This window comes from Martes martes, assembly GCF_963455335.1.
Source record: "Martes martes genome assembly, chromosome: 18".
NCBI lineage: Eukaryota > Metazoa > Chordata > Mammalia > Carnivora > Mustelidae > Martes > Martes martes.
The window spans coordinates 26058206-26072718 of NC_137906.1; the positions used below are offsets into that span (position 1 = coordinate 26058206).

The 14513-nt window shown below is 45.7% G+C and overlaps 1 protein-coding gene across 1 annotated transcript in view; it reads left to right on the plus strand.

Annotated features, from left to right (window-relative positions):
• Positions 1-14513, plus strand: part of PDILT (protein disulfide isomerase like, testis expressed) — a gene marked incomplete at both ends in the record, with an annotated part of 32907 nt that overhangs the window by 2291 nt on the left and 16103 nt on the right. Inside the window, one exon of the mRNA XM_080830484.1 lies at positions 7852-8058. Within this exon, the coding sequence (XP_080686610.1) occupies positions 7852-8058 (207 nt within the window). The remainder of the gene's footprint in view (positions 1-7851; positions 8059-14513) is intronic.

The following is a 14513-nucleotide window of genomic DNA, read 5'->3' on the forward strand; positions in this document are numbered from 1 at the left end:
TGACATCACGGTTTGGGGTAAAGTACATGGGTTTGGGAGTCAGACCAACCTGGTCATGAAACCCAATACTGCCATGACCAGATAGGTGGCCTTGGGTACATTTCTTCGTGTCTCACCTTCATCTGTGGAGTGGGAATTAACAAAAGTGGTAGAGTCATTGTAGGGACTGACTGAGAGTGTCTACATAGGATCTGGCACATGGGAGATGATCAGTAAATGAGTCTTCATCCTGCTGTGGCACTGGGGCACAAGACAGATCATCAACTTTCTGTCAGGCAGGACTGGGTTCAGCTTCAAGGAATAAAGAATTGGAAAAAAAAAAAAAAACAAGGAATAAAGAATTGGCTAATGATGACTTAAATCCAAGAATTATCTCATATGCTCATATGTAGACCAGGCATATGCAGTCAATGGCTGCCTTAATCACACTGCACCTTACAGGAGCCTTGAAACAGTCTTTGATTCAAACACAACCTGAAGCTGGGCCGGCTGAGAGGCAGCCGGATGGTATAAGTTCTTCCAGATACTAAACCACCAGGAACAGCTCTCTCTTCTGGCCAGGAGAGTCAACAATTTCCTGCCTGGGGCTGATATATGGACTGTTTGTTCAGGTTAATGTTCCAAGGACACCTGGTTCCCAAAGCCAATAGGCACTTGTCAGTCCTCGCCTTCCTTGTCCACTTTGGAGCCCCAACCTGACAACCTCTGCCCTTTGGTGCCCATGAGCCCATTGTCTTCTGGTTCCCTTTGATCTCTCTGGCTCACTTCTCAGGTCTTTATGGCTCCTCCTCTTTCCCATAACCCTGAAATCAAGGATGTAACAGGCAGCGCATGGACTGAAGACACCCAGGACAAGGATTACGTTTGGGCCACACAGTGTTGAAATTGAGACATTTCACAATTAAAGTTGAATTTACATCTGCTCTTGAAACAGAAGATCTAGAGGCACAGGCCCACATTCTTGCAATGTGACAAGTAGCTGGAACTGAGTAATGATTTTTCCTTTTCATCAGAAAACATGCCAGTCAGTTTGCCACATCCTACCAAGCCAACCCCACACAGTTACAGACCCGGCCTCACCCCTGTAGCATTTGAGTGTGTATCCTCCATCTGAAATTCAGGCCTCTAGTCCCTTCTTAATTGGTACAATCTCTCTGAGTGGTGTCATGTCAGTGGGGGAGTTTGGGTATGCGACATTCTCAGAAACTCGGTTGTCCTGGGTCCCAAAGCCGCCTCAGCTGGCTTGTGTAGCCACTTTATAGCAACATGGATGTGCCCTTAACCTTGATGGTTCCCAGAAGGGAAAATCTGACTGGGTCATTTTTATTTCCATCCCACACAGAGTATGCCTGATGCATAAAATTTCACCCCAGCAGTTCCAAGCTCCTGACCTCTATGTAGTCCAGGCTGTTAATGGTCTCTTTCATTGTGCCTGGGTACACGCTGGATTTTACTTCAAGCCTATGGAACAAGACCTTGTAGAGGTGATCTGGTTTGGGCCATTTTCTTTACACAAGCCTGTGAGCGGGGCAGGCCTTTCCAGTTTGCTGACTGACTCCTAGAGCTGATTCCCCACATCCTTTATCCACCCCAGGACATGGACCACCACCCACACATCTGTTTCATGGTTCCCTTCCAGGAAGAACTGAGAACCCTGCAACTCTGCTCTGCCTGCTGCAGAATTGTAAGCTAATGGTTAGCACAGATCAGAGATCCAAGAAGAAGACACCCGTCTTCTCTTTTTTGCTGCAGTCCTAATCTCTGATCCTGGCCCCTCGATGTGGAAGGAACTAGAGCCACACACTGTGCATGACACAACGCACATGTCAACACACATTTACCCTCCAAAAACGATGCAGCAGGTGGATGAGACGGAGGAACCTGTCCTTTTTGCATGAGAATGCAAAACTCTGCCCGGTGACTGTTTTAATCAGGGCAGAAGTGGGAGCCCATGGCTCTTTGCAGCTTTAACTGACATAACTTGGGGACTGACACTGAATCTAGTGCTACAGAGAGAACCAATCAATTTTACATTCTTTAATGACATTAAATGAAAACCAATTTGAATACTTGAAACTTGAAGCATTCCCACTAGCTGGTATTTCAAAGCGGTAAACACCAGCAGAGATTTTATTATCTAAAAGAGACACTCAGGCTCATTACATTTGAGTGTCTGATTCTTCCCAATATACGGTTTAATCAAAATGAGTTCTCAAAAACTGGCAGGCCTTCTAAAGCGACCTTTGGAAAAACTAATCACTTGGAGAAAGCATTATAAATTTTCTTTTTTCCTGGGAATAAACAGGCTCCTTACAAAAAGGGTTTTTCCAGTATTGTCCCAGGGACATACTGTATAGTAACTCTCAAATCTTTAGCGGCTATCTACGTTCTTAGCTCTCTGAGGACTCCAGGCTCAAGAGCCAATGGTCAGTGGGACTTCTCCTTTTTGCGTGTTCCTCACGTGTCTCAAATGCCACATGTGTTCAAAACAAGAACTCAGCATTTTTAAAAAAATATTTTATTTATTTATTTATTCGACAGACAGAGATCACAAGCAGGCAGAGAGGCAGGCAGAGAGAGAGGAGGAAGCAGGCTCCCTGCCAAGCAGAGAGCCCAATGCGGGGCTCTATCCCAGGACGCTGAGATCATGACCTGAGCTGAAAGCAGAGGCTTTAACCCACTGAGCCACCCAGGTGCCCTAGAACTCAGCATTTTTTATTTGCTCCCTACAACTTGCTTTTTCTCACGCCCTGCCTTAACTGACCACACCTCTCTCTACCCAATGTCAAAATCAAAAAACTCAAAGTCATTCTTGACTCCTCTCTGTTCTCCCATCTAACTCGTCACCAGGTCCTATTGAAACCACCTCCTAAAGCCCTCTGCAATCTCCAGTTTTCCCACCCCCTTGCCACTGCCTTCGTTCCAGCCAGGGTTCCCCACCGCAAACACCACAACAGCCCCCTAGAGCATCTGCCCACCTCCTCCAAAGCTATCCCTACAGCACACCCAGAAATTTCCTTTTTCTCAAATGCAAATCTGATTGGGTCACCTCCTGATTAAAAACCCTCAGTGATTCTCTAAGACTCCAAACTCCTTAACATGGCGACAGAATCCTCTGCTTGGCCAGATTCCCCACTTCACATGAGAGCTACGTTCTAGCTCCATAGTAATTTGTGGTTGCCAGACAGGTCACACTGGTTCAAGCCCCAGGGCATTTACACTTAAAATTCCCTCTGACCAGAGTGTCCTTCCTACACTTCCTCGCCTGGATTGTGGGGTTTAAGCTCATGAAGCCACCTTGTCAGGAGGCTGTGTCCACACTCACTCCCACCTACACTGCTAGCAGGCCCTTCTATGCTGACGTAACCCCCTGGACCCTCCCTTTCATAGCATTTATCACACTATACTGAAACTGCTTTCAAGCTTGTGGGCTCCCTGGGGGACAGGGGCCAAATCTCATTTACCTCTTGATTACTAACATCTGGCATTGTGCTTGGTAGGCCTGCATGAGATGTTGAATGAATGGCTGAATGAAATGAGCTTTCCTTTGGCCCATAATGTTCTGCATGAATGAGGCAAGGAGTAAAGAAGGTAGTATTCTTCAGGTTAACAGCACTATGGAGAAAAACAAAAAAGAGCAACAGAGAGACCAAAGACTTAGTGGAAGTTTATTTATATAAACTTATATAATTTACATAGGTGGTCTGGGAAATTTATTTATATAAATTTATATAGGGTGGTCTGGGAAAGTGACAATTCAGCAAAGACCTAAAGGCAGGAAGACAGCAACCTATACAGATAGCTGGTAGATGAGAGCATTCAGTCAGAGGGAACAGCAAGTGCAAAGGCCCTGGGGTGGGAATGTGCCAGGATGGCTAAAGCTGAGATGCTGAAGAAAAGTAGGAGATAAGATCCGAAAGGAGGTACAGTCCTTTAGGCCCTTACAGGCCATTGTGATGGTCAGAGGAATTTGTTGGCTGGCACTTGAGGAACTAGAAGGGATTGATTACCATCCCAAAGTTTCTATCACCTGTGAGCACCTCTTTATACTATCATGGCCCTATGTGATGGGGAGAGGATTATTTTCAGAATATTTTTCCACACTTGATCTAGAGCTTGGTCTAAAGTAGGGTTTCTCATCCTTAGCACTATTCACACTTTGGCTGGATGGATAATTCTTTGCTGTATGCGGGGGTGTGATGCATTATAGGATGTTTAGTGGCACCCCTGACCTCTACCCATTAGATGTCAGTAGCACTCTGGTGGTGACAACCAGAAATGTCTCCAGATATGTCCAAAGGTGCCCCATTGAGAACCACTGTCTAAAGAAAGGCAGATTCCAGCTCCCTGTGCTGAGAGCTAATTTCTAGTCCCTATAGTCTCACTTTCCCACCCACCAGCCCCTCCTCGGACTCACACTAGTTGCTCAGAAAAGGGAACCTGGGGTTATCTTCTAAAAACCCAGGCAAACATTGATTCTAGGTCAGTTAGCCATTAACACATCTACACATCTAGCAGATATTCAGAGAGTCATTTTCTTTCTAATATGAGCCCGGGTCCCATTTGCTTACCCCAAAACCCACATGAGAGCCACACAATAGGCCTAGGCCTGTGTTGGATGACTCGGTGTTAGTCACACTTATCTCTCTTTCCCCAAGAACCAGATCTCCTAAGGATCCTGACATTTCCATTAAGACCCTCCCTTCCCAGAGAGAATCTGGTCAGGGCAAGATCAAGGGTTTTCCACCTGCGCCATCATAATGGTTAATGTTTTGGGGGCACTTCTGTGCCAGAGCTTTGCACACCTTGTCTTACTATGTAGGACCATCTTAAGGTATAGGATCAATTAATATCCCCATTCTGCAGATGAGGAAACAGAGGTACAGAGATGTTTAAAAAACAACCTGCCTGGGCCACAGGTGCTGTAAACCACCAGAACAGCCTCTGTTTTATGAAACAACCTAATGAACTTATATATGACTGACTATATGACAGTCAGACAAAGAGCTCTACCTAGATTGAGCTTAGGACACAAGGAAGGCTGTACTTGCAGGAGCTCTCTGCCTCCCACAGAGGGCTCCCTGCCCATCCACAACCCACTGGGCTCCACTCTGCCCAAGCAACAACGTACATCAGAATTGTTCCCATACCCCAACTACATACTAGCTGTAAGACCTCTGGGCTTCTGTTTCTTGTCTGTAACACTCCTCACCTGGAACGGTAGATAACTCAGAGGTGGTTCTGAGGATACCCAGGATAATGCATGTAACACTTAGCAACATGGTTGGCACAGTAAGTGCTCAATAACTTGTCATTGTTGTTACCTTGTTCTCATTACTGTCACCATCACCATCATCACCATCAATACCATCAATCAGCCATCTGGCTGCTCCTGTCAAAACCTCAGAGTCATCCTTGACTCCTCTGGTTCACTCACACTCCCCATCCAATCTATCATCTTCTCCTATCTATCCAATCCATCACCAATCACCTCCCCCTTCAAAATCTTAGACTCTGACCACTTCTCTCTTCCTTCATTACTACTACCCTGGCTCAAGCCATTACCATCTCTCACCTGAATTATTACAGAGGCCTCCAAATGGCCTCCCTGGATCCACTCTCTTTCCCTTTTGTGGTCTAATGTTCATATAATATTCAGTACAGTCCAGTTAAACAGTAAGTAGGATCATATCTAATTCTGCCCAAACTCTCCAGTATCTTTCCACAACTGTTAGGGAGAGGAACCAAAATCTATTCAGTGGCCAACAAGGCCCTATGTTATCTAACCCCTGGGCTTCTCATTTTGCTCTAGGCCAAACAGACTTCTAGTCATTCCTCAAACATGCTGTACATACTCGCACCTCAGGATCTTTGCACTTACGGTTCCCCTGCATGGAAACTCCTCCTCCACATATCCACATAGCCTGCCTCCCTCACCTCCTTCAGTCTTAATTGAAATGTCTCTTATGGGTGAGTTCTCCTTCAGCCTCCCTACTTAAACTCAATCTCCTTGATACTCCTAACCTCCAGCTTTGCTTCTTTTTGTCTCCATAGCACTTAGCATCTAATATAGCATAAATTTTACTTCTTTTTCTAAAAAATATTTTTCTTTTAAGATTTTTTAAAATTTACTTTAGAGAAAGAGAATGAGGGTGAGACAGAGAGAGCGAGCATGGGGGTGGAGCAGCAGAGAGACAGAGAGAAGCAGACTCCCTGCTGAGCAGGGAGCCCGATGCAGGACTCGATTCCAAGACTCCAGAATCATGACCTGAGCCGAAGGCAGCCACTTAACCAACTGAGCCACCCAGGTGCCCATATTTTACTTCTTTACTTATTTATTTTCTGTCTTCTCCAACAAGAGCAGGGATTTTTATCCACTGACTATTAAATCCCCAGAACCTAGAACCATTTCTGGCACATGGCAAATCTTAGAAAAGATTTATGGAATGAATGAGGAACGACTGGATGAATGGATGGGTGGATGTATGGACAAATGTCCATTACTATTATTGTTAGATCCTATCCAGCTACCTTTAGGATCCTAGCATTCCTGTTGTCACAGACGATTTCTCTCACTTCCATTCCAGAAACTCAGGAGCACTGGGCTGTGTGTGGAACCTCTAAATGCTCCAGCATTTGAACCATCATTCCATGTGTTTTTCTTGCTCTGAATTGCCTAGAAACTCAGATTTGGATACAATGTCAATCAGTCACCCTGAGCCAGGCAGGGCCAGATCCACAAGGAAGCCCAGGGAGAGGCCTAAGGGTCGGAGCAGCTGGCAACAGGCCAGTGCCTGCTGGCGATGATGGATGGGGGTTATCGAAGACAATGATGGTGACAAAGCAGGTGGTAGAGAGGCAAAAAGTCTCACTTCCTGTGCACTGATTGGGAATTTAATGAAAACAATCATTCACTTTCGGGTTCCATCGCAGGAGCAGGTGTACTAACTGACGCTGGAGCATATACCAGTTGTCCTGGAGCTGCCTTTCTGGGTTTTGCTTTACAAAAGCCCTCTCTGTTGGACTTGGAACTTGCTCCAAGTGTGTCTCCAGATAGACAGGACAGAGGGGTGGGGACTGACACAGGGAATGCATTCTGACTTGAAAGGGAATCAGAACTTGAGAGTTCCCTGATGTATTCATGCAGCAGGAGAAGCTCCATTTGGCCTGTAACTCTGGAACTTTCCACCAGATGGCGAGCATGCTCCCTCATTCTTTCTCCTCTGACTTCTGACCATAAAAATTGTACAATAATAACAGTAGTAATAATAATGCATTATGTCCTTATCATGTGTCAGGCACTGTGCTGAGAGTTGTCTACCAGTGCTGGGTAGACAGCAGATTGAGTGGTTCCAGATCCTGGCTATATCTTTCACTGCCACAGGACCCCGGGCAAGTAGGACATTTTGCTTCCCACCAGGTTCCTCATCTATAAAACTGAGATAATAACCATACCTACCCCACAGGGGTGCTGAGAGGAGGCTCAATTCATGGAAAGCTTTTAGAAATTAATAAGCTCTGTATAACTGATTGTTAAATCTTACTTGGCGGAGAACTCTATGGGATAGTTGATAATATTTTTCTCATTTTACCCATGAAGAAAATGGGACTCACAGAGTTGGAATGAGTTGCCCAAAGTTGTATGGCTTCCAGTGTTGCTAAGCCCCAAGAACCCTGATGTGCTTCCCAAATGTCCGGTTCATGAAACGTGCCACCCATCCCATCATGTTTCTGAAAATCTATCTACTACAGCAGAGCACAGTAGCCAAGCGGGTGAAACACAGCCTCCTTCTTGGGAGATGGGGAGTGGGAGAGGCTCTAGCAAGTTCTGATTTATACTGACTCTTTCAGACAACCCATCCTCCAAGCAATCCAGGAACCTGGCTGAGGAGTTGGGCCAAGCCGTGGAAGTCATGGGCAAAGGCAAGAATGGGCTCGGCTTTGGCAAAGTGGACATCACAGTCGAGAAGGAACTTCAGAAAGAGTTTGATGTTAAAAAGGCCCCAGAGCTGAAGCTGTTTTTTGAGGGCAACAGGTCAGAACCCATCAGTTGCAAAGGTAAGAGTCCCTGTGCATCAAGCAAGTGCTAGCTACGGAAACACAAACACCAGCATTTAGGTGGCATAACAGAACTATGAGTTTATTTATTGCTCATGTAGAACCCAGGTGGCAGCCAGAGGGTGGAGGTGGGTGGCTCAGCTCCACACAATTTTTCAAGGACCCAGGTTCCTTCTAGCATGCGGCTCTATCTTTCCTTAGAGCCTCTGAAGCCCCTGCCATTTTCTCTATATCTTGCCAGCAGTTGGGGCAAGGAGGCAGAGGACTGCCACTGGTGGTGCTCATGACCCAGGCTTGGAAGTGGCAAACATCACTTCTCATTCCATTGACCAAAATTCTGTTACATGGCCCCACTCAACTTAAAGGCTGAGCAATATGGCCCTGATCTGTGTCCATAAGGAAAATACAATTTTGGTGAACACATAGCCGCCTCCACCACAGCATACATCTCAGCTGGTGGGCCCTAGAAGCACCATGAAGTGGGATAGTGAGATGCATGGCTCATAAACTGCCAGAGACCAGAGAGTGGGATCCTAACTCCACCTCCCACTTCTGGCCCCAGTCTTCACCTCCCGCCGCAATCTTCTACTTTAGAATGGTTTTGACAAAGTCCCAGGCCAAGAAAAGGGGCACTGGGAGATAAGGAAACAAGACAGATTTGGGACAGGGTAACTACCAAACACTGGAGCTTCTATCATCATCCACTTCATTCATTAACTCATCCATTCACTTATTCAATACTTTTATTGAGAAACTAACATGTGTCAGCCCCAATCTTGGTATCAAGAATGCTTGTAGCATTATGTGACTCAGTGCGGCACATGGTAGATCCTAATTTTTAAAAATGCTAAATATATAAATGCATAATGTCCATAAAACTGATGGATGGATGGAACGAAACTAACAAATGCCAAGGTGCCCAGCACAGCCCGCACTATGCTAGTACAATGTTCCCATTATATGTGTGAATGACTGAATCAGGAAACTGAGATAGTCTTGCAGCATCTGGCATTTAGCAAGTCTGCAATAAGCCTGTTTGAGTTTTGTTGCAAAAACCAAAAGGGCCCAGAGAGAGCAACCTCCTGCAGGGGCTTGCAGGATGCCTTACAGTTCTGGGAGCGGACACAAGGGGGCATGAGACACAGGCCAGACTCGCAGTTGAAGGTGCTGCAAAAGCGCCAACCTCAGCGGCGCATTACATACTAGACCAGGCAGTGCAGTGGCTCCCAAGCACCTTGTGGGACCATGGTGGGGGGGGGGGGTGCAGGGCAGGTGAGGTCTGACTTCTCTTTGAAGCAATAAATGTGACAATGTGGCAACTTTCAGACTGTCTGAGCTCCTTTTGGTAGAAGCCAGTGCCTGGGACCCCCTCTGTCATGCAGGAAAGCTGCATCACCACCTCCCCTAGGAAGTCCCCTCTGACTGCCCGCATCAGGGTGTCTGCCCTCCTCAGGAGTCCCATAGCACCTGTGCTTTGCCCTCAAGGACCTCACTCACAGAACTGATTCTGTTCTTTGTTCTCTAGCGAGAGCACAGAGCAGGAGCTGATTTCTTTTCCTGGGTCCTCTGAAGAGGCTGCCCAAACTGGCAGGGACCAGCTGGCTTTAAATCCTTACCACACACCTGAAGGACAATCGCTTCCCCTTGTCAACTCTTATTTTCCTAATCTGTGAAAGGGAGATGGTGGAAATATCTCCCTCCGAGGGTTACTGATGAGGTGAAACAAGTTTATTAAGGCACAAGCCCTGACATGGATCTGAACACTTTACTGTGCTCCGTCACCATTCTGGGCCCCTTACATATGTCACAACAACCCAGCATGGCAGGTGCTTTTACAGATAGGAAACTGCACAGGGAGGTGGAGCAACTTCCTCAAGGATCCCCAGCTACTAAGCACTGCAAACCACAAATGTTTTCTGCAAAGGGCCAGATAATAAATATTTTAGGCCTTACAGGCCAATCTCTTTCGCAACTACCTAACTCTGCGGATACAGCGGGAAAGCAGTCCTATATAAACCACTGACTGCCAATAAAACTTTATTTATAACATCAACAGGCAGGTCAGAATTGGCCCATGGGCTGTCATTGACCAATCCCTGCTCTACGGTGTGCTGCACTCAAAATAAATGTCGATGGGGCTCTTGTTTTTATCAAACTATTACTTTTCTGACCCTTGCACAGTGCCTGCAACACTTTGGTTCTTCAGAATAGTTTTTGAGTTTGAATGGGATGGAACTGCAAGGACCCACTGCAGGCAGACTTGGGCTAAGGAGCCAACCCCTATTTCTACTAGGCCTGCCCATCCCTCCCTTTCTTCAGTGTTACCCCCAACCAGGGAAAGAGGCAGTGGGGTGCTAGGAGGGAGCCAGAGCCTAGATTTAGGACAAACACGAGTTAGAGAATTTGAGCCAGCCTTCCAACTTCTCATTTCCTAAACAGGATGAATAAGCCAGTTCTGCCAACCTGGCAGGGCTTCCCTGAGCTCAGCTTTACTGGTCTCCTGCACCAACTTTTATGAAAACCTTCCCAGGAGGCAATTTGGGGTTTAGTCCTTGTTGGGTCAAAGCTAGAGTTCTGGTTCTCCTCTAGTCTCCCAAGGATTGATCATGGGAAACTTGGTCATGGCCCCCTCTCTGGAGGGCGGAAAACTCGGGTTGGCTCCAGGGCCTCAGTTAATGATGCATTCACAGCTTGTGCCTGGAAATATGCAGTGGAGCGACAGCCCCAGTCAATCATTGACATAGCGTTCACACCTCAGTTGTTACCCCGTCCTCTGGCTCAGAGCCAAGTGCCAGCGGAGACACCTGCCCAAGGGGGTCAGTGACCGATCTGCAGGCACTCAGGAACAACCTATTTGTCAAGTTCAGAGCTACCTCAGCCCCACAGGGTTCAGAGGGGCAAGCGGAGCCCAGACATCCCAGAGAAGATGGCCCAAGATCGAATTCCCTCAAGCCAGCTTATGTTATGATTCACCCACCTCATCCATTTACCCTGTAATTATTTCTTTTTTTTTTTTTTTTTAAGATTTTATTTATTTGACAGACAGAGATCGCAAGTAGGCAGAGAGGCAGGCAGAGAGAGAGAGAGGAGGAAGCAGGCTCCCTGCGGAGCAGAGAGCCCGATGCGGAACTCAATCCCAGGACCCTGGGATCATGACCTGAGCCGAAGGCAGAGGCTTTAACCCACTGAGCCACCCAGGCGCCCATACCCTGTAATTATTTCTTGAGCATCTAGTATAAGCTGACATGACAGGAGCTAGTGAGCAAGCTAGCCAAAAATCGTAATTTCAGAAAAAGACAAATTCAATGAAGAAAATGCAACAGGTCATAAACTAGAGAACGATATGATGGGAGTGGGGGTGATAAGAAAAGTCCAAACCTCTAACTAAATAAGCTGGAGGAGTTGCCCAGACCACTGGAGAAAGGCAGCCCAGGCAGAGGGAGGACCGGGAGACACCAAAGCCTGGGAGCAGGACGATGAGGGTGTGGCCGCAGTGCAGACTGCAGGAGACAGCCGCACAAAATGAGATCAGAGCAATGGTTCTGATCAGTTGAAATTCAAATGCATTTGGTAGGGTTTTGTTCACCTTTTTTGGTATTTTCAGGACTTTGGAACCTGTTCCTTCCAGAGCACTTACAACATAATTTTTTTTTTTTTCCAGACAAATGCCTGTAAGATGAACTAGTCCCATGATATGTGCTTGTTTTCTCCTGAAAGATGGCTGGGGAACACTGAAAATAGAACCTCAGCCTTGGGGCTGAATCCAGGAGGAGAAGGGGACTGCAGGAGGGTGGAGTGCTGTGATCTGGGAGTGGCAGGAAGTCTCCCCTCACCCTTCTCTCTCCCTTGAGGCCAGGACATCGTCCTTCTATGAACTTCTATGGGCCTGACTCATCGTGGGTTTTAAAATGGCCTAATCAGTATCTACTAAAGCTGAGCGTAGCATCCCCTATGACCAGAAATTCTACTCCTGGGCATATATCCAAAAGAAGTGCATCCAATGTGACCCCAGAGACATGCATGAAATTTAATTCTTAACAGTCCCAAACTGGAAACAACCCAAATGCTCACCAACAGAGGATGGATAAATAAATTATAGAATATTCACGCAACAAAATGCTACACAGCACATACAACAATATGGATGAATCTCATAAAGTAACAAAGCCTAGACCCCAAAACACACAATGTGATTCCACCTGCATAAAGTTCAAGATGAGGCAGACTAATGCATGCTGTTAGAAGTTAAAATAGTGGTTACCCTTAGGTAGGGATAGGGGCATAATGGGACTTCTGAGAGCCTGGTAACAGTCTGTCTCTTGAGGGCTGCGAAATGATCTGTCTCTTGACAGATCAGTATCTGGGTGGTACTCAGGTCTGTTCATTTTGCAAAAATTCACCAAACTATACATAATAATTTGTATACCTTTCTGTATGCAAATAGACTTCATCATAAGTTTTGTAAATGGCCTTATTAAGTTCTTAGGAAATGTAAGCAAAGATGCTGAAAAGAGTCCTTTTCAGTACATTTACCAACTCAACATGCATTCATCAAGCCCCAGGCAGCAATCCAGCACAGGCTGCCTACTCTGCCTATAAACCTCTCCCTCTCCTTCCTTGTCCAGTTTCATTCTTACTGTTGCCTACTTATTAACTCCTATGCATCCTTCAGTATTCAGCTCCTAACTGATCTCCTCCAGGAAGCCCCCCTTGACTTCACAGTCTAGGTCACATATCTTCACTACAGGCTCATAGAACTTTGCTTTTGAGTAATTACTTTGGGTGTGATTATATACTTGTTTGTGTAATTACTTGACAACTGTCCTACTCAACAGAATGAGAACTGCAAAACAGTGGGAATGTGTTTGTTTCTGCTCACCATTATATCCCCAGGACCAAGTACAGCACTTGATAACATGATAGGTACTTAGTACATATTTGTCAAATGAATGAATGAGTGAAGGAATGAATAGTGAATGAAGAAATTCATTCAGTTTAAATGCTCCATTCCATTCTATAGCAGTCTCTGATAGAAAATAATATTTTACATTATCTACCATCATGTGGAATTGATGATCCTAGCAAACACATATCCATCCGTAGCCTAATGTAATTCTAGCACACTGTTAGGTCTCCCCAGATATGGTGTATGTTTCCCAATTTTAAAAGCTGAGATTTTTGTGTGCTTGGCACCTTCCATGTAATAGCTGAGAAATGGATGCCAGGATCTATGACCTTAGTGAGTATCTGCATCTCAGCTGAGGAACTGGAAGCACAGGCGATAATTTTCCCAAGGTCACAAAGCTAGCTGGTATTTTTATTTACATTTCATTCATTTATATTTTTTAAAAATAAATCTATCTTCTTGTCACTTTGGAAGGTAGACAGAAAAGAAGACTGGGTATGCTTCCTTCTGAGTTTAATTCCCAGGTTCACTAATGGGTGGCTACTGGCAAGTCTAACCTCAATTTCCTCATCTGCAAAATGGGGAGAATAAGAATATCCCATAAGAGATTCAAATTAAAACCACATTGATACCACCTTACACCAGTTAAAATGGCCAAAATTAGCAAGACAGGAAACAACGTATGTTGGAGAGAATGTGGAGAAAGGGGAACCCTCTTACACTGTTGGTGGGAATGCAAGTAGGTGCAGCCACTTTGGAGAACAGTGTGGAGATTCCTCAAGAAATTAAAAATAGAGCTTCCCTATGACCCTGCAATTGCACTACTGGGTATTTACCCCAAAGATACAGACGTGGTTAAAAGAAGGGCCATCTGTACCCCAATGTTTATAGCAGCAATGGCCACGGTCGCCAAACTATGGAAAGAACCAAGATGCCCTTCAACGGGCGAATGGATAAGGAAGATGTGGTCCATATGCACTATGGAGTATTATGCCTCCATCAGAAAGGATGAATACCCAACTTTTGTAGCAACATGGATGGGACTGGAAGAGATTATGCGGAGTGAAATAAGTCAAGCAGAGAGAGCCAATGATCATATGGTTTCACTTATTTGTGGAGCATAACAAATAACATGGAGGACATGGGGAGATGGAGAGGAGAAGGGAGTTGAGGGAAATTGGAAGGGGAGGTGAACCATGAGAGACTATGGACTCTCAAAAACAACCTGAGGGTTTTGAAGGGGTAGGGGGTGGGAGGTTGGGGGAACCAGGTGGTGGGTATTGGGGAGGGCACGTATTGCATGGAGCACTGGGTGTGGTGCAAAAACAATGAATACTGTTACGCTGAAAAGAAATTAAAAAAAAATAATAATAAGACATTGAAAAGAAAAAAAGAATATCCCACAAGGTAGAGCTGTTGCAGGGATGTAATACATGTAAATGGCTCAGCACAATGCCTTGTCCTTGGTAAGTGCTCCATGACATTTAGCTACTGCTATTAATGTTCATGCCTTGTGGGCGCCTAGGTGGCTCAGTGGGTTAAAGCCTCT